Source organism: Cygnus olor, chromosome 5 (genome assembly GCF_009769625.2).
Source record: "Cygnus olor isolate bCygOlo1 chromosome 5, bCygOlo1.pri.v2, whole genome shotgun sequence".
Lineage (NCBI taxonomy): Eukaryota > Metazoa > Chordata > Aves > Anseriformes > Anatidae > Cygnus > Cygnus olor.
Genome location: NC_049173.1, coordinates 23,673,814 through 23,694,373, shown reverse-complemented (window position 1 = coordinate 23,694,373; position 20,560 = coordinate 23,673,814). Strand labels below are relative to the sequence as shown.

The following is a 20,560-nucleotide window of genomic DNA, read 5'->3' as shown; positions in this document are numbered from 1 at the left end:
CCTGTCATCAGCTTGGGCTAGCAACAGAGACACCAAAATGCTTCAGTTCCCAGGAGTGGGAGAGCCCGGGGTGCTGTGCTGAGGAGGAGCAATTCCAGTTATGGAGCTGAAGGCTGAGCCTGGGAGGAAATAGCGTAGGACAAAAGTAGGGAGGAAATTGCGTAGGAAATAGAGCTGCACAGTTTGGCTGAGTCAAGGAAATGTTGCCAGGGCGGTGCTGCAGTGCATGATGTATCCAAGCACAGCCCTGGGCATGCAGGCAAAAGGGTTAAGCATCATGTACAAGAGACAATGAGGCAAAAGCATTTCCAAAAGGTATTCATTTGTCAACTGTATTACATTCAGTAGATGTGTTAACTGTCTAGCTGAAGAAATGGGAAAATCTTCATCCAGGCTGCCCAATGTCTATGTGGTGCTTGAAGATGTGCATGTTATACAGCTGCGTTCCCTGATCATATCTTCATGTCTTCTTGTGGTTCTGGTATTTGGGAACGGTATTGACTGAAAGATTTGAGCACAGGGAGGGAGCTCCAGGTGCTTTGGGGATGTAGTAGCTAAATTTGTCATCCAGCTCTTGTGATCTTGGACCAGCCACTCCATTTCCCTGTGCTTGGGTATTGAGATCTGGAAAACCAATTACTATTACAAGAGTACTTAATCTGTTGGCTCTGTTTGGTACCTTTATTTAGCAATAGCTGCTATAAAATGGTTCCTGGATGATTAGACTATCACAGCCTTATCTTAGATATCCCTGATTGTGAGGCAGAATTTCAGGTTAAGTTCCCCCTCTAAACAACAGCTCCGTTCTCCCCCACCCCCTTTCGAATGACATGGTATGTATTGTGTTTTTTTTTTAGCTGCATTAACACGTGTAAAACCTACATGTCCTGAGACAGGAGGATCTTGCAGCAGTCTCTCTGCCACAGCAGTGAGAAGAACAGACACCCAAGCTGCAGACCTCTTTTGAGTTAAAGTATGGCAGAGCCTGGCAGCTCTGTCACTCACTTTCCCTTAGCCAGGTGAGGCCAGGCTGTCCTGGACACAGTGAGATCCACTGCTTATCAAGTGATGGGAAGGAGATAGGCTGAAAACCAGCAGGTACGTGGCTGGTTATCTCTGAGGTCAGTACTACAGCTATGTTAGAGTTTTCCATAAGTAAGATTCCTCCAAAGAGCAGAATTTTTACCAAGACAGAATTCTCGCAGGAAAATGTTGATGATAGGAGAAAAAAAGAAGTCAGGAACATCTAAACCATTGATTCACTCCAAGCTGAACTGGAACAGTTGGTTTTGCCAAACTAAGCCAGGATCGCACACCACATCCTAATCTGCCCCACAGGTTGAGGGGTCACGCCTGTGACATCTCTCCTGCTGTGTGACATGACCCAAGGCAAGGATCAAGGCCTGGAAACCTGTATCATCTCCAATTTGCAGCACTGGCAGTGCTTGAGATAAAAAGGCAAAAACCTGAGACCAGATGATAGCACACACCACGGGGCTGCAGGCCTTTCTCTCTGAACTTGTCAGTTTGTCCCCAGGGTGGACTTACTGTGCTTTGGGGAAGAGTCAGAAATTTTAAATTGACTTGAAGCATTTTCAGTCAACTAGGCTGTCCAACAAAATTTTAAACCTATTTCTCTATCAGTGTATTGCTTTGTGGGAGCTGTGCTTTGGGTCCCCATTAGATTCGAGGGGGCAGTCTGCATTTACCTCCTTGATGGCAGGTATCCTTTGTAAACACTGTGGCCACTGTGCGCATGGTGGATGGTGCAGTCCAGCCAAGATAGGAGAGAACCTGAGTTTCAGGCACCTTGAAGTGTGCTGCTCTTGGTGCTTAAGGTAGGTCTGATTTGAAACCAAGAATTTCATATTAGACAAATGAAATGGAAAAGGTCTGTTACAGGAAAGATAATGTGTTTTGGATGTTTCTCGATTAAAACTTTTTAAATTTCTATTCCATGGAAATCCTAACTAATCCTTTCATCCAAATTCAGGACAAGTGCAAAAGCTGAATTTCTTACAGGATACATATTTTTAATCTAAGTATATTCATTCTTGAAGTAGTTTGTTCAGTAGATAGAACATAATATATAAATCAAATATATTGTCATTATCTTTTGTTCATCGGTCGTTATAACTGGTGAGTAGTTGCCTTTTCTGAATATTAAACTAATAGCAGTGCTTTGTAACCATATGAGCCCTTTATTATTCAACATATTCATGACCACCCTTTATGTATTTTTCATTTTTAAATAGCAAAAAATTAAGGCTTTTTCTAAAATGACCCATTAATATAAAATAAAATCTTAAAATTCAGCAAAATAAATCTGAATTGAGATTTCCCTCTCTGACCTTTGTGAATCAGCTCATTGCGTGCTTGGAACTCATACCCATACGGTGATACAGCAGAACTTGCAAGCATTTATACTGGGGAGAACTGGTTTTTGGAGAGTCAGAGAGAAGAGACATGTACCATCATTTTCTGAGCGGGCAGGTTGCATATCAGGTAAAGTGTCTGCATCTGTGGATTCCCTGCTTGAGTCTTGCAAGCTTCTTGCAGTGTAGCTCCACAGCTGCTGTGCTGAGATGCCCTTACACCAATAAGGGGCTTAAAATGTGGATAATGCAGCTCAGAAGATTTGTGGGGATTTGTAACAAAATCCATAGTCTTCTAGGGCCTCCTGGTTGTTGGTACAGTGGTCAGCGTGGATGCTGGGAAGGTGGGAGCGGCTGAGAGAGTTTGCACATCTTCCTGAGCGGAAGTGTACTCCTGTCCACAGGAGCAGAAAAGGGCCTGTGAGATGCAGGAGGAAGGTTTGCATCCCTGCAGTAGAGGCCATGGCAGTCAGGCCCTGTCCTGCCCCTCTGTCCTTCTCAGAAATGTGCCTGCTGCTTCTCAGATGGGAGTTCACAGTTGAAACACAGGAGGTGTTCTAAGCTTTCCAAAAACTTTTGCAGCATAACCAGAAGAAGCACGGTATATCTAGGATCTGGTGCCTGAGTGCTGTTTATTATCACAGCCCTAGCACTTGGAGTCATAAAACTATCTCCAGTCCAACTCAGCTCTGTTAGTTTTGTTTAATCTTAGCCTCAGTGCATCTGCAGAGATTGCTCTGTGCAGAAGGATCTGTTCTCTGAACCTTCAGTAAATAACGATTTCTGTGTCAGAAACCCCAGTGTCTGTGCAAAAGCACATCAGGCTTAGAGAAAGATGTGTGCTGCCAGCAGAGAGCCCTGGGGCACATCTCCTGCACGCACTTGCAGACAGGAGGGATGACTTGAGTCAGGCTGTGCAAAATGTCCAAGTCCTTTCACACAGAGCAGAAGCCAGGTGTGCCACCCTGAGAAGGCAAACAGTGCTGGTGTTAGACGTGTAGCTAGCCCCATTTGTTCTCACAGTGTCAAGAGCCTTGGCCCTGTTATTTCAGTTTTAATTATATGAAGTAAAATTTTGGTTAATCCAAGCACAAGCCCAGGCTTATCTCACCTGCTTTTCCGAAGTCCCATTTTTTCTATAAGTGATATACACAGATAATAGGCTTTTTTTTTTTTTTCCCCTCAAAAATGGGAGCATCCACTGATGCATGCATATACTCAGGCACCTAGGTCAGGAGCATGTTCCTGGAAGCACAGGATATACCTGCTGAAAATCAAGCCTATTGTCCAGGTGCCTAAATAGAGACTTACAGGTCCAATATTAGAATCTCTTTCCTTGAAAACTGTGGCCTAAAAAAGAACCCCTCTCACCTCACTCAGACCGTCAGAGAGATTTTCCTCTGATTTTCACAACACACCTGTCCTAACATCAGGACTCAGACTATGACGTCTCAGCTAATTTAAGCAGAAGGTAATAGAGAATCCACTGCATGCATATTATCAGTGTTCCCCTGTCCCGGTGCAGAGGAGATTGGACTGGTGCCTGCTGGGTGCCAAGGCGCTGCTGGGCTGGCTCTGCACTTGCCGTGGGCCATTTTACAGTTTTCAGGTTCCTTTTCACTGGGACACCTAAGTGACAAACTTGTCTTTGGAAGTGGAAATAAAAAGGATTCGGACAAAAGTTTGAAAAGTTTGTGGGTACTGAAATAAAAGGAGGTAATGGCTTGTTGAAAGGTCCCATACTTTCTCCTGCAGACTGTCATGTGTAGCTCTAACATGGAGGCACTATACTGACTGCTTGATGGGACTTCCCTAAACCTAGGGTATTTTGCAAGCAGTTCTTGGGAAAAAAAAAAAAAAGGATAAAAGGAAAGAAATGCATGAGCTGAGAAGGCTATGAGATCGATTTCCGTGGGAATTCCAGCTCTCAACCCTCTGGCCCTAGGGTGCCAAAGGAGAGTGGCACCACGCTGCTGGTCACAACTGCAGTGTGCTGCATCAAGTCACTGGGGTGAAAAGTGTGACTTTTTGTCTTGAGTGAATAGAACTTGGCACTTAGCAGCAGTTATCTCCAAATTTGGTCTTTTCCCTGAAATTCAAGAAAAGCTGCAGTGATGTGGCCCAGCAAAACAGAGGAAGGGAGCGGTCCGTGTGCAGCATTTCAGAGCAGGACGGAGGATGCAAGGAAGAGAGAGGAGAGGGAAAGAATGGTGAAAGGGAATGAACCAGAAAGAGAAGAACCGGACGGAAGAATTGGTTGTTTGCTTGTTTTTTTGTTTCAGAAAGCAGAGGTTGAAAAGGTTGTAACTCTAAAGACTTTCATGGTTACTTCTGTTTGATCTCTCCTGAGTTCCCTTGTATAAGATGGAGAAGGCTTTATAGAAAGGCAGGATCAGCGAGTAATTGGGGAGCAGCTTGTGCTTTCAGTGCTATACTAATTTTGAGCTCATCTCCCCTGAGGAACCCTGTCCATAACCTAAGCAGGAGCTGTGGGGGATGTTACCACATTCCCCAGTTCTCCTCTTCCAGACCTGCCCCTTCCGGAGAGCTACGGTGACCACGGGGTCTCTTGGATAACCAAGCTCTGGAGTGCAGTTTTCAGGTGCTCCTATTATGTGTACACTGGAAATTATGTTCCAAAGTGTTTAACAGTCAAAGGTCCCCATTTTACAGAAAATAGGGTAATTTTGCAGTTCTCCAGCATAAAAAACATGATCTATCACTTTAATAGTCCTTGGCTGTTCCTTAGCATCTCTCATCTAAAGGCTTTAAAGTGCAGTTAGACCTTAATGAATCAAGACTCACGATCCCCCCAGAAGGTAGGTTTGGTGCTCATTTCATTTTGTAGATGGGAAGCCTAAGACACAGAGAGCAAGTGATTTGCCCTCCAAGGCTACATATGAAGGCTAGAACAACTCCAGACTCTGATCTTGTCACCAGCCACTTGTGGTTTTTTTCTGAAGCCATTTTTTAGGTAAATCTTGTGCAGTGGCATCAGGGAGGTCCTGGCAGGTTTTTCAGACCAAATGTAAATATTGCCTAAATCAAGGAACACTCTTCTAATAAATGACAGTTCAAAGCAAGGCCATGTCTACTAGATTATCCCATTTTCTGCCCTTTCCTTCTGGGTCACATAATCTACAACTCCGACACACAGGCTTGCCGCACATTTATACTTATGTACAGACTTGTCTGCATGAGCCCTTGTGCACGGAGAGTCGTCTGCAGGGCCTGGCAGCACCCTGAGCTGCCGCAGCAAAGGGGGAGCTCTCTCCGAGCCCCCAGTGCCGGCAGCCAGGCAGGCGGTGTGACCGCCAGCCGCTGGGAGGCTGCTGGAATTTCGATGAGTTAATCTCATCGCTTTATCACAGGGCACTTACAGAAATTACAGGGAGCTGTGAGCAGCTCGCTGTGCTGGCAGCCGGCCCCAGGAACCATAAAAGAAATTGAGAGACCAGAAGAAAAAAAAAAAAAAAAAAAAAGGAAAAAAGTCAGAGAACTTTGTTAAAGTTTTGGAGACGATAGTTTTCTTGGATGAGCTCTGCTTGGGTAATGCTGATTGTGCCTTCCCTGGTGATGTCCCTACTTCCTGCAAAAATGGCAGGTATTGACCCCAGCTGTAGCTTTCCATCCACGCAGTGCAAGGCACCTTTGGGGGCTGGTATAAAGTCCGTTTGCTTTGGCAGCTTTGTCTTGTGTGAAGAGGCACACTGGGGCCTCTAGTATGTACCCTTGTAAAGAGGGCTGTAAGACACAGTTGCTGGTGCTGTCTTCCTTGGGACTGGGCACAGTGTGTGTGGAAGGGGTACACAAGCCTGTGTTGGATGCAAAGGCAGTATGATGTGCCCAAAGGGATGTCCCACCAGTGTTAGGTCTGTTTTTTCACCTTTGTGTACCAGCAATCCCCATGGATGTTGTGCTACGCGGTGGCCGCTGCATTGCCATCTGGGAAGGGGAGCCTGCCCAGTGCCCACCGTCATCTGGCTCTGCTGCTTTAACAGGTGTGATCCCAGCACAGAAGTGGCTTTGTGAGCAGCATACTCAAGTGTGCGTATGGTACCCCGTAACTACTCTGACAGCGTCACAGTTTAGTTGTGATGTAGGCTTCGTAGACCATTCCCAGTGCTTTGTCAAGGAGAGGCATGAGGATGTTGGAGGATCTGCTGACTCAGTAGAGTGACCTTGAACTGCTGGAGAGGGCTGTCATTGCCTCCGGATGCTGTGAGGGCTTAGTGTCTTTGGTGTAGTGTCTGTGTTAGGGGGCAAATTTTTTACCTTGGGACCACCAAACATGAAATCTTATAGCTCTCCAGAACTCTGGTGCTGGCTTTGGTGCACGAAGTGGGCACTGAAACTTAGGAAGGACCTTCCAAAGTGAGCCTGTGATCAAGTTTTATCCCGGTTTATCAGGTTCGTTCCTGCTCTCTTCCTTCCTGTGTGGGGCACAGCAGGTATCAGATCATGAGGTCAGGGCCTGTGTACTCATGAGTCTGTAAGGTGCTGGAGCTCTGTGTCTAGAGCAGGAATTTGTTTATTGCCTTGAGATCAGGCCTGAATCTCAATTTCCAGCTGAGAACCTTGATACGTTGCTGGCTATTGAAATTCAAGTGCTGCACAATGACAAAATTTAGTCTGAATGGAAGCAACTTGTGCAGCATTCCCTGTTCCTGCAGACAAGCTGTGTTTTGGGTGCAGAGGAGCAATGGTGAGAAATGGGATGGCTGGTCTGGAGCTGAGGGTCAAGTTGCAGGTCTTTTGATAAGGCGGGAGAAAAAAGGGGGTACAAGGTTTGTAACTACCAGGCAGACCACGTTTATGCTTTGAGAGTTGCGTTCTCCTGGGGTTTCACCCAGGAGGGGTCGAGCATAGTGAGATAAATCAAATGGTGCTTTCTTACTTTTGAATCCGTGCCCTTTTAATTCAGATGCTCAGTGGGCTTTCTAATTACTTAGCCCCAGAGACTAATCACCACCCCCAGAGTGGTACGTATTACACATTGGTCTTTATGCAGAGGAAGGGAGAGTCTTGCACAAGAGCATAGAAATCCACTGCTGAAGTAGGAACAAAAATCAAGTATCCTGTCCTGGTGCTAAACTCTGAGCTTCCCTTCTAATCTGATGGTATACGAAGTCCAGACCATGTTCGCTCTGCTCTTACCTATGCTCCCTCCTACAGCTCTGACTGAACTCTTGAATCTCAATTTCCTGTATCTGAACCACCAAAACAACCATTCTGCTGAACTGATTGTAGAGTTTAGAAAGCCTTTTTGGAGCTGCTTGTTTTACCTAGCAGCCAGACTGCCTTAAATACATTGTCGTAGTCAATGCATCATTGTCAAGCTTAAGTTTCCAATCCTGCTCCACAGCAAACACTGAATAACCATCTTTGGAAACATCATCTTCAAAGTGAATGGAGGATAGGGACAGCTGTTTCTGTTTGTTGTCTTCTAGGACTAAATAATCATTGGACTACACGTGATTCAGTGTACTTCCAATTACGTCCTCAGATCAGACCCCTGCATCCATGTTCTGGTTATATACTTGGTTTATGATAAAATATGATGTGACCAAAAATAAATTCTGGATGCTTCTTTTCCTGTTTTGTCTTGGAGGCAGTGTTGTGAAGTGATCGTAAATGAAAGGGAATGAGGAAAGAAATGCTGATTTTTCTCTGCAAAGGGATGAGAAGCCAGGTGCACAAGGATTCATAAAGTAAAATCTAAAAGATGTGCATAGATAGCTCGCACTCATTTTACAAGACATCTTATCTATCTTTCTCAATCACTGCTTCCCTGCTGCCTGTGGGGTGTCATGTGGCAGGAGGAAGCAAAGGAGGAAATGCTACTTCTGAGCTCCCTGGTCCCCCGAGCAAGGCAAGAAACAGATTACATCCATCCCACAGATGTTGAACAAGACGGGCAGCAAGGGGAATGTTGCTAGTGTCTGGGTTGCTCCCCCTCCCAGCCCTGGGCTCCAGGGAACAAGGCACGTTATAACTAACGCAGCACAAGGAGTGATGATGTGCTGGGAGGACACTGTGTGCCTGAAAGCCCAGCACTGAGTCAGCCCCTTGGATGGACAGGTTTCTCCCAATACTTACAGCAATATTGTTTTGTTTCATTTTCTGAAATGTGTTTTGACAAGTAGTGATGGGCTCTCAAAGAGCCATCACAAGCCAGCTGTGGTCTCAGTGTGTGTGTGTGTGCATGTACAAATGAGTGAGCAAACTTACAGACCGATGGTGTTGGGAATATTTGGGCACTACAGCCTGTCCCTGGATCAGTGAGGAGAACATGGGTGACCATCTCTGTGTTTGATTGCAGGGAATATTGAATACAGCTGCCCGGCCACCAATGAATGTGAGATCACGAAACGGAGGCGCAAGTCCTGTCAGGCCTGTCGCTTCATGAAATGCCTCAAAGTGGGGATGCTGAAAGAAGGTAAGACAGAGTCAGATTCAGAATCGCTGTCTGTCTTGGCAGCAACTGGATCCAGCCCTTGCAGGATCTCGTAGAATAACTACACACTTGCCCTTTCTGACTTTTCTAGGGTATCTCTTTACAAGACTTTTAAAAGAGTCAGGATCAGCAGTGACCAAGAGGGCAGTCCAGAGAGGAGAGTGGTTCTAGTCAGCACCCTTGTGCTAGGATATTACTTCCAGCATCAGAGCAAATTTGACAGATAACTAGGTATTGGCTGTGCCAGACTATTTCATTTTCTGAAGGAACCCCATGCTGGAGGGTGTTGCTCTCCTTGCCCTCCAGGTCATTTTGCAGTGTTGGGAAACAGAGGTTCTTGCTTGATCATGAGTTGGCTGGGTTTTGGAAGGGAAGGATGGAGTTAATGCAGAGCTATGGCACAGCGTGCTGCAAAGGTCTGCCCATATTCCCACTCAAGAGACTTTCTGAAGAAGGTGGTGAGCACAGGTTTGTCTGGGAGCTGTGGGTCGTCTGCCCTGCATGCTCAACCTGCGTTGTGCTAAGCCTATTGATCTGTTCAGCATTCTCTGAGCAGTGTTCAGCTTCTTTCTTGTGCTGCTTTTCCTCCCTTCCCCCCTTGCCTCCCCAATCCTTGTCCATTCAAGGTGAACCACAGGGAATTCAGTGGCAATTAAACACATTCTTATGGATTGACTTTAAAGCTTTGTTTCCTTTGGGTCCCTCAGGGAGAGGCAGCGAGAGGAGGAGGGGGGAGGAAGGAGAAGAGTTGCGTGTAACCCTCTGCATTGCTGTACCTGGCAGAGCACGGTTCCCTCAGTTTAGCGACAAGGAACAGCAGCCGGCTGTGGTCTGCGCAAGTCCAGCGTGCTGGAGCCAAGATGCCAGCACGCAGCGTGCTTCCAGGTCGTACCATTTTAGCAGCTGGTGATGAATTGCATGATGTCACTTGAGCGTGTTCTGCTTCACACTGGCGCTCTCTCATTTCTTGAGAGGCAAGTTGATGGCAGCCACTGTTGTTAAGAATGTAGATTAGATGTTAAACCCTGTCCCGTGCTTTGATGGATGTATAGTTTCTGTGGTTAAATAACTTCCTGCTGGAGCACAGCAGGTATCAATGGGAGGAGATGCAGACTTCTGTAGTCTGGCCCTCCCTCACGGGGGTGTAGAGATGATAGACAGAGGAGGGAGGCACCTGCTTTTGGAGTTAAGAGAGGGACAACTGAAAACCAGCTTCTCTGCATGTGGTAGCTTTGGGGCTGTGTTGTATCCCCTCACCCACACACCAATCCATGCTAGTGACACTGGCTTTAGTGGGAGCGCAGATTGGTAATGAGAAAGCCTGCTCATATGAATCCCATAAAACAACCCTAAAAGTATGGTGTGGCTCCAGTCACCCTGCAGAGCAGCAGCAAGGGTCCATGCGTGCTGGCTGCCTGTGTCTGTGCTGCCCAGCGTTCACGCAGTTGAGCATCTCAGAGGTGGCAGCTGAGGGAGCAGAGCTGCAGGAGCACATTCTGGCCTGTCTGACTGCAGCCAGGGCAACCTCTGCTCCCAATTGTACGAGTGCAACGCAGTCCAGAGCAGGATCTGAACAGTGGCTTAGCCTCTAAGTTGTATGAAAACTGTTAACTCCTTGCAGACCAGAGGTAGGCTGGAAAGCAATGCAGGTTCATTGACACCATGCTGTGCCTGAACTCCTGAACCCTGGGGGATACTACCCACAGAAAACTGAAATTTGACTCTTGAGGCTGCTTTTGTGCTGAAGTGTCTTTAGTTATTCATATATGGATTGATTGAGCGTCATTAAAGCCACTAGGGAAGGGTGGTTTGCTATTGATGTTAGTGTATCTGTGATCCTGCCCATAATATTTAGAGTTGTGGAATATACAGTATAAAGATTTATTGATAGCAGTGGGATGCAAGAACATGTGACAATATCAAGGGAAGCAGAAGAGTCTACAATAGCAATCTGTGAACAGGAGTCTTGTGTCCTAACACTGAGTGGTCAAGTGATGTAGGACATGCTTCTTTTTCCCTTTTTCTTTTGCTCAGTTTCCCCAGCTGAGAAATAAGGGTCATACTGCTTTGCAAAACGATTGTGAAGACCGATTAGTTAACTTTAAGTGAAGCCTGGTGGAAGCACAAAGTATCAGTATACAGAATTGAATCAATACACGTCTTTAAAAGCAAAATCCAAAAAGGAAGAAAAATGGTTTCACAGTCTTTGGTCTCCACAGAGCCAGGAGTTTCTGGAAAGAACAAATCCATAATTGTTTGACTTGCTCAAAAATGCAGAGTTGACAAGGGATTTTGGATTAGAAAAGGTTCATTGGTTTTTTCCATCTCTGATCTGTCATTCTGTTAGTTCATCTACCCCTTTATTTGCCAGGGCAACAGTGTTCCCTGCTGTATGTTTCTAGTAGTTTGACCATTTTAAAAAATCCCTGATGTCTTGGCTTTCCCAGAGAGCCTACTCTGCACTCGTTAGGATAAGATGTGTCTTGATGCACAAGCTATGAGATATTTTTTTCCTTTCAGTAGTTCCCCTTCCTATTTCTCCTTACCCTTGATTTACCTCTCTTCTTCCTTGGGTTCATCCATGGCAGAAGGCTGTCAAGCCTTCTCCTGCTTGATTGCCAGGAGTTTTGGGAAAAATGGTCTTGTGGTTAAATGAGAAGTCTAGAAACTGATTCCTCTCTTGCCACGTTTCTCCTTGAGGTCCTTGTCATTGGGCTGGTAACATATTGGTAATGTTTCTGGGGAACGAAACTGTCCTTCCTCTGAGGAAGAAGAGTACGATATTCCATCAGTACCTAGTTCAGGGCTTCATGATTTCTTCTTGGTAAGAGACGTAAGATTTTTCTGGTGATTGTCCTTGTACATGATGCATGTACCACATTCTGCTTGTTGGGCATGCGCTGTGAGCCTGTTTTTAGGAAGGGGGGCACCAGTATTCAGTATTCAGGAAGGGGGGCACCAGTATTCAAACGTGTCAAAAACCATGCAGTGATGATTTCAAGCCTCTCCCTTACTCCTGAAATGCTCAGCTGGGTTCAGTGGGAGCAGACTTAGGCCCTTCCCTGGGGAATGCACGTGAGGGTCATTAGGCATGTTCTCTCCTTGCACATGGGCTGCAGAGGGGTGGAAGGCTGGCCGTGGCCCTGCAAGGACTGGGCAGACTGCCCCTAACACAGAGGTGCAGGTTGTTCAGGCAGTGCCAAGTGAATGAGGATCAGGGCAGGAAGAGAGCCGATGGAGCAATCAATAGGTGTCTCAGATATCCAGGCCACTTTCTTTAAGAGATCTCTGATCAATGCATCGCAACGAGGGAGCTGCACGGACACCAGAGCTGTGCTGCTGTCTCAGGTTCTCCAGGCATGACGCTGCGGGGCAGGCGAGACTCGCTGGGGGAAAGCAGGCAGAAAGCTCTGCCCGCAGAGCCCAACTGGCTCAGATGCCCGAGGTGTTGGCCCATCTGGCTGCCTGTCTCTCGCTTTCCCCTTTCATCTGGAGCGTGTCGAAGTTGGAGGCTGAGATTCCTGCAGACTCCAGTTGCAGTGCCCCTGTGGAGAGGTCCTGTCCCTAGAAAACCTACGCTCTGCTGCTCTTGGCCTCCCTGAAGTGCCACCCTGCAGGCAGAGGGAACTGAGGCATCCCCACAGCTTTGTCCAACCGGAGTGCATGGTCTCCTGTTCCGCAGAAATCAGGAAGACCTGAGCAACCTGTGTTACTGCTGTCCCCACATGGAGATGATGTTATCTACAAGGACTCGTAGGCAGTGGGGATGGCCCATGAGGGAAAGTGTCTCTGCATCTTGCAGAGGAGAGGCATTTCTCAGAGATGGGCATCCCTGTCTTTGCTCCCAGCACTGTCTCATGCCCACAATGGCCTAAGTGTAGTTTTTCAGCACTGGACTCTACAGTGCAGGTCTAGGTCTCTCTGGCTCTCTAAGATGATGGATAGAGAAATTTCAGTGGTTTGGCAGGTCTCTCTTAAAATCTCAATATACCTTGTCAGGTATGGGGAGAATATACCCTTGCCATTCACGCTCTAGCTACCCATGGCCTTTCTGTTCTACAGCAATTTGCTTGTCTTCAAGAGGTGGATGTAATTTCAGATGACACATGGCTTTTTTAAGTGGGCTCAGACATTTGATTTTGGACATTGGCTGGTTAAACATGACCTCCCAGCCTTGCCTTCCACACCTCTGCTGCCTCTCTGAAGTTGCAGTCCTGTGTGTCACCTTGCACAACCATGGCCCAGGCAAGGACACGATGAGGACAGTGATGTTAATCCTTCCTTTTTTGTTAGTTCTGGAGTGAGAAGTGTTCTGGGGACATGAGAAGAGAGGTGGGATATAACTGGTGAGGTTCAATGGGATGTCAAGGCCCCTCAATACAGAGCTCCTCCTTGGACAGAAATGACGGATAGGCAAACAGAGGAAAGGCAATACTAGCCATAACAAAACATCGGGGTGCCATTGTAGCCCAACATCTGGAAGGCTTCTGGGCAGCTTTTAGGAGGGTAACAACTGGAGAAGTTCATGAGCATACCAACCGTTGTCTGGGCATGCGGTTCTTTACAGTTTGTGCAAGCCCTGCAGAATATTTTCTTCAATGGATTCCCACATATATTGTTTCTGCAGCTATCTTGTTCCCTGTTCTGTGGAACAGGAAAGAAACTTACAACAGCCTGATAACCCTTGTGCTGCTCAAGTCTCTGCATCTCTGAATGTTGGAGGTGGTTCCCACTTCAATGTATAGATGATGGAACATGAAATCAACAGATTTCAGATGCGGCTGTCTCTTGAATCCCTATTCCTACTTCAAAGACCCTGGCTGATTAGGAAAACCTGTAGCCATGGGAACTTCCCTAAAAAATAGTCCTAACTCTGCAGTTTCCCTTACAAGCTGCAACCAGTGGCTGATGTCGCAAATGCTTCCCAAGGAAACAAATCCATCACCTCTGGGCTGGCCTGGCTCTGTGATTGTATAAATTGGGTGCAGTCATTTAGTATCTAAACAAGGGATTCCTATCACTGGCAATCTCAGTAACTTTGCCTTCATTGCTCACTAAAATTGAAGTAACTGAAACAACAGTGGAGCTCCTTTTTAGCGACATAACTAAATGGAGGGTGTTTCGTTTCAGTTTTTAAGTGTCAGAATCTCTCAATGGAGCAAAGTGTTTCCAGCAACCTCTCCCTCCTGCCCCCATCGCTGCTTCCAAACCATGTGTTCTCGAAAAGATATTTGATTTCAGTGAAAGCTCAGCTGACGTCCCTGCAATATGCTCGGGTTCTTGCTTTGTGCTTCCTGGGAAGGATGAGGGCTCCTCCGGGGACTCTGGGTAATTGGGTTAGTGGCCAGCTCATGTCAGGAAATTAAAAGGCAGCCCCGATCAGGTTGCTGCTGCATGGGATTTAATGGCTTTGTATTTATAGAGTATTCTGCCTCCAGCCGGTGCCAGAAATATCACTATTGGAGGCATCCAAATGAGAAAAAAAAAAAAAAAAAGAATGAAAAATGATTTTTCTTTATTTAAAATGCCCCTGTGTTTAAAAACAGACAGGCAACCTCCCCATTCTTTGAAACAGGATCTCCAGGTGCAGTGAGTGGCATCCTGATGTCTATATCTTCCACACCCAGCTATTTTCCAAGGCATGAGTTGAGCATTTGTGATGCGTCTGGAATTGGGCTTGGTGGTGGTGTGACGCAGAGCATGTGATGACTTTGGCAGGGCAGTGGTAAATCTCCAAAGAGGCTTCCAGTGGATGGGCTGTCACAAAGTGTATGTGGGGATGATGGCACTTGGTGTCTCTTTACTGATCACGGCACGGGTGCATCGTGGACTCTCTCCACACCTTCTGCCACATCCATTGGATTATCAGTCTGTCTAGTTTGGTTTCCCCCATTCCTTTTGAACCATTGATCTGCCTAGATGAGTCCCTATGTTCTTGCCATACCTAAGTAAATCTCTGTTCTATCAAACATGCAGTTCAGACTCTTGATGTACATCAGTGCAGATTCAGAGAGGCATCACCTCTACACAGGTATATGATAAACACTGTGTACTCCATCACCAGAAATTATGCTTGGTGCTCTTTATAACATGTACAGAAAAGAGGAAGCTGATAAAACCACAACCATTTAAGGATGTTTAGATGCCAACCATCATGCTACAAACTTGTAGCATGATCATGTAGGCTGTTCTAACAGTGCAGTAGGTGAGATCCTGTGAGGTGACCAGGAGTGGGTTGGGACTGGATGTATGTCCTACTGCTCTACAGTAACCTGAGGCATGTGTGTGACCATTTTCACTGGTGACCTACATTCACCAGTGACTCAGCTCTGCTGAGATTCTCAATCCCCTTTTCTCATCCACCTGAGAAGACTGCACTAGCCCTTGGGCTGCAGCGTATCCTGGGCGAGGTGGGATATTTACTCAGAATTGCCCAGCAAAGCTGTTCTATTTTAAGAATTAAATATTAGCTGGATGCTAGTTCTGAGTATCGGAAAAATCACTGCTGAGGTGAGGACTTCAGGAGAGCATTTACGGCTGCAAGGCCCAAGCAGAGCTGTGCTGTGAGGCCTGGCCAAAGTGGCAGCACACTGTGTTGGTGGGCCTGAGGATCTCTGTCACCTCTGCAGACCTCTGTCACAAGTTGGCATCTCTCCCCGCACTGGTGGGGACTTCTCCACTGCATCACAAATCTAAAAATTTGGTTCTTAGCCCACGCTGATGCTCCCTTACCTGTTCCAAAAGGCTTGCATTCTCTACCTAAATAGACTAAAATAAGAAACTGGGCTAGGGAAAGCATTGGTCTGACCCTGCAGGGCATTTCTGAGGTTCCCCTGATAGTCGCTGGAGAGAAGTGTCTGTCATCACTCCTCCTCAGGTGAGTGTCTGGAGGGTGAGGCGAATGTGGATGTGCCTGCTTCTCTCTGTTGCTTGTCAAAGGAGCCCAAATGCACAGAAGAAAATTGTCAACGTCTAAAGTAAAGTGAGTTAAATCACACCCAGGGCTTGTAGGTTCCTCCAGGCATAAAACACCCCTTAGGGGATTTAGTTCTGAGCACTGTCTCTTGGAGAGTGAGTGGGGCTGGAGCTTTGCCATCTTTTAGGTCCTTTTGTGAAAGTCATCCATCGTCTTTTCCTGGCAGGTGCTTGCCTGTGTCGTCTTCTTTCACACAGTGCCCCTCAGCCTGCTACTGTGGGGGTGTTGCTGTTGTGGGCAATAGAGCTGCTGTCCTGCCTCAGACTGGTTAGAGGGCTAGGAGGGGAAACCATCAAAGGACATTTGCATGGACCCTGGACACAAGGTGAGAGTATGGTTGTGGAATTTACTACAGAGAGCTGAACAAAGTACTAAGGTATTCTTTATTCCCATCTGCCCTTGAAGCCCTTCTTAATTCCTGGTTTTTCAGTGTGATTCGGGTGAGGTGAGGGGCGGCAGCATGGGAAGGAAGCTGTACGTTTTAGGGACAACAATGGCTAGTGCTGCAGAGACAGTGGAGGAGGAGAAGGGTTAGTTCACAAGTTGTGCGGGTTACACCAGAACCAACCACCTGGGACGTGTAGCTCGCGTGTGTGTGAGGGGCAAGGACACCTTGTGTCACTGCTCCAAGGCACGGGACAGCCTCTGGAACCAGGTATATCATCAGATATTACAGGGATAACCTGTCCCTCCGAGTCCAGGGACTCTTTAGCCAGATGGGCAGGAAAGGAGCTTTTCTACATAACTAGTACATCCCTGAAAATATCAAAGGGAGAGCAGTCTGCAACATCCTGCTTGACCTGATCCAATCTCTCCGTAGGCTCTTATAACACAGGAGATGGATTTTCCGATGCCACAGCCCCTCTCCCCAGGCTAGTTCCCCACCCTCCTGCTGCAAGTGTCACTCCCAGGCTTGTTGACATGCACCATGCTAATCACAGGGTTTTTCTGGCCATGCTGACCTATGACCCTCAAGTCACTTTCCTAGATTACAGATGAGCTGGGGAATTGCACCAGTCATCTACCAGGAGATTTTCCAGGGGCTGGCATCCTTTTGCAGCAGCTCAAGAGCCTAATGGTATGTAAAAGACTTCTCCCCTTCCCATTCTGGAACCTCAGAGTAACAAAAGAGAGCATAGGTTACAGCTTCTCCATCTTCTCCTTAGACAGTCCTGCTTTTCCCCATTGTCTGTTTCTTTCCCTGTCTTAGCAAGCCTAACTGTTATGGTCATAGTTGCTCTGTTTCTTTGATAGGTCTCCTCTTGGCTCACTCCTCCCATTGCCACATCCTTTTGTCTCTCCTGATGTTCAGAGCAACAGGGGAGAGGGAACACCTTGGTCACAATACTTCTCCTTTCCTTTCCTCTCTGGTCTTAGTCTATGCCTTCCAGCTTCCTTGGACAGTGCCAGTCCATGGGCTTCAGACTGCAGCTCCCAGGGACAGAGGTGTCTCTGTTACCTGCAGAGCACCACCCCAGCCCAGACCCCAGGAGAGCAACCAGGCTGGTTGATGCATTGATGCAGAAACTGCAACTCAAGGTATAGGTGGGCAGTGGGCACAGGATCTGGCTGGTGTAACAGGGAAACTGGGCAAAAGCAGTCCCAGGGACATTGCTCCCTGGCCAATGCTTGTCCTGTGTTCCCTTCAGTTGTGTCCTTCTCGGTCTAGACGCACATTGTACTGTGCAAAAACCCTGTAGCTTGGCTCCTCTGTTAGCTCTCTTGGCAAGATGGATCTTTCTGTTCCTATCAATTCATGGGCATGTGATAGGACTCGATGGAAAGTGAGGTGAGGCTAGTAATTTGACACGACAGCTGATATTGGGCCTAGACTGCATTTCCCAATGGCCAGAGCTTAGCTTCACAGAGCTTTTAAGATTATTTTTAGTCCCCAGAAAATAAAAGAGAAACTAAACCTGACTCTGTGCTGTTGCCTCTGCGTACTCGGCTATTTTTACTTCCGACAGACTGGGCCTAGCTCCAGCTTTTAAAAAAAGCTGGAATTATTTTACTTCCATTAAGAAAAAAAACCCAAAGCCTGATGTTATCAAGTCAGCAAGGGGACATCTGATCCCAAAGTTGTCGGGCAGACATCTCTCCGAGGGGCATGTCAGAGAAATGAAGGGAGCTCGAACAGATCAGCGGATCAGCTCTCCCACTGCGGAGGCTCGGTGCTGGCACAGACCTCTCCGCACGAGTGCTTGGAACACGAGTGGCACCCACAGGACACTTCGAAAACTGACAGCCCTCCCCCAGGCAGGACGCTGAGCTGAGAAGTCCTGCACCAGCCCTGGGTTTGCCCTTCTCCCTGCTAGGTCCCGGTGGGCTCAGGCAGGCTGGGGAGCTGTGAGCGTGCCACCGGTGAGCTGGGACCTGATCCCTGTGGCGGACACGGGCCAGCTCCACACCTCGCTCACATGGGGTGGCAGGGGTGTTCCCCCCAAAGGTAAGGGGGTAAGGTAAGCCTTCATTTCTGAAGAAGCAGCTGCCAGAAAGTTAGGTTAGCATGGGGTGGTACTTCCCAGACCTTGTCCTATGCTGTATCGCCTCACGTTGTGCATGTGAGCGCCCCTGTCTCCACTGCTCTAGCTGCCCCCTCCTCACTGACGGTGTCAAAAAGGGCGGTCCAGCAGCACCTGTCATGGTGAGTTTTGTGGGATGAGTGTCTTCTCTCCTGGGAGCTGGACAGCTGTGATCCATGTGAGAAATGGGTTTGTGCAGGAGCTGTAGGGAAACTGCTTTCTCTTGCTGTTGTCTTGTCAGGCTGTGGCACGAAACCCTTTCTTAGTCTTCAGTATGGACCGACTGCATCTCATAAGTGGCTGAACCTTCCAGTTGAAGTGCAGGTGGCTGCATGTTTAGTGTGAAATCTGCACTTGGGATTACAGTGTATGTACTGCTCAGCCTTGCTCCAGCCCTGCCTCTCATCTCCCTTCTCCCCCTCTCACTTTCATTCATATCTCAGTTTACCTCCCACTCCGTTTCTTCTCCACTCGGTGCTTCCCTTCACACTGCTTCTCTGAGCTACCCGCTGTGCCTCCCCACTCCCTTTTAATGTCCCTTAGTGTGTCCCCTTTCGGAGTTGCATTGTAACCAGCCCTCCCCGTCTAAAATCAACCGCTGAGCAAATCATAGAGCAGCAGGCATTAACAAGCCACCTGAATACCACAGCTCAGTATCAGATCCTGCTTTTTGGCTGTGCCCTTTCCTGCCATCTGAATATGACCCAGTAGAGTGTCAGATCTCTAGGGAAAGGCTTTGGCCCTGCTGCTCACCTCTGGACTGTCACAGTCAGGGACTCGGGTTGGAATGCTTTTAGTTGCTGTTGCACTCAGCAGCGGGTGCTGGGATGTGCTATGTAGGGGTCAGCCCGTTCACCGGCTCTGCGGCTGGAGCTGATGATGACAGGGTAGAGTAGTGGCTCAGCAAATGCTGATTGAAAATGTTTGCCTCAAGGAGTGTCGCACAGGATGGGGAACAAGAGGAGGACAAAGCCTTGTTCAAAATTAACAAGCTGAAGTCCTTGGGCAAACAGACCTCTATCTGCTCGGCGAGGGAAGGAGGGATGGAGGGTAAATCTCCCTGCGTCTCTCTTATCTTTTTTAATGCACTTAAGTCCTTTGTGTCCTTATAATCTGATTGAGGGTCCCTAATGCTGCTGCAACCTGTGCAGCCGTCCCTCTGCCAAGCACTGGAGATGGCACATTTCTCCTTGGGAGAAGGAAAAGAAAGCTCTTTCCCCCATTTTCACCCCACCCTCTGCGCTGCTTATCAGACGGCACAGCAAAAGCGTCCTGGAGAGCTGTGTGCTGGTTTCTCCTGGGCTGAAAATGATGTCTCCCCATTCCAGTGACATCCTGCCCACTGGCATGAGGGAAAGGACCTTCCAGTGACTCTTCTTCTATGAGGGTCCTGGGAAGCTGTGATTCAGGATCCTGCAACCTTTTCTGCATTCCTCCATAACCTTTGAACAGTTTTATTCCTGATCCTTAAAATTTTCACACCTGGGTACTCAATTTTCTGGCATTTCCTGAAATTTGTGTTTCTCCTTCCTTCCTGACTATAGGTAGGTGTCACTCATTCAGCCCAGTGTGGCATAGAGGTCTCCTTTCTTATGAAACCAGGGAATGATTATAGTGGGAAAGAAATCACGGGCAGAAGTGTAAATATCCTGCTTCACCCAGGACTCTACTAGTGCTGTTCCTCGGGGATCTCCCTAGATGATCTCAGGTTTGGGATTCCCTGGCTGCCTGAAATCACTCTCTTGGAACATACTAGGGCTCCCAAGAAGAAATTTTGCCCACAGGCTACTTGCTGCAGAGAATGGCGATAAAAGAAGCAGTAGGCAACATTTGCGGAAAAACTGCTGTGTAAAGGAGGAAAGGTGGTACTTATGCTTATGGACATCAGTGAATTCTCCATACAGTGTCAGAAACAGAAAACTGGCAGGGGAAGGAAAGGTTTGATCCGAATTCTCCTATTCTGCTTCGTATCTTTCTATCCACCTAATGTCTTCCATCCTCCCAGAGCAGCAGTTCTTTTGCTCTGGAGAGCTCCAGACCTGCTCTGCAGGGATTCCTGCTGGCACGCTGTAATGGCACTGTTGGCGTGGTTGGCACTGGTTGTTCTTGCTGATGTTGGTGCTGTTTGTCCATCGAGCTGCTTTGGGTGCTCCAGTTGCAAAGTGTCAGGATTTAGGTGTTAGGCAAGTAATGGTTTCGTGTGGTGCCAGTGGGCCGGTGTGAGCACAAC

The 20,560-nt window shown here is 47.5% G+C and overlaps 1 protein-coding gene across 3 annotated transcripts in view; it reads left to right on the top strand.

Annotated features, from left to right (window-relative positions):
* The window catches only part of ESRRB (estrogen related receptor beta), a 156,408-nt gene that overhangs the window by 116,947 nt on the left and 18,901 nt on the right, over positions 1-20,560 (top strand). For 2 of the 3 annotated variants that reach the window (XM_040559093.1, XM_040559092.1), the window contains one exon: positions 8,698-8,814. In XM_040559093.1, the coding sequence (XP_040415027.1) occupies positions 8,698-8,814 (117 nt within the window). Of the gene's footprint in view, positions 1-8,697; positions 8,815-18,093; positions 18,255-20,560 lie in introns of those variants that run through there. The other variant, XM_040559094.1, reaches the window with a different exon arrangement.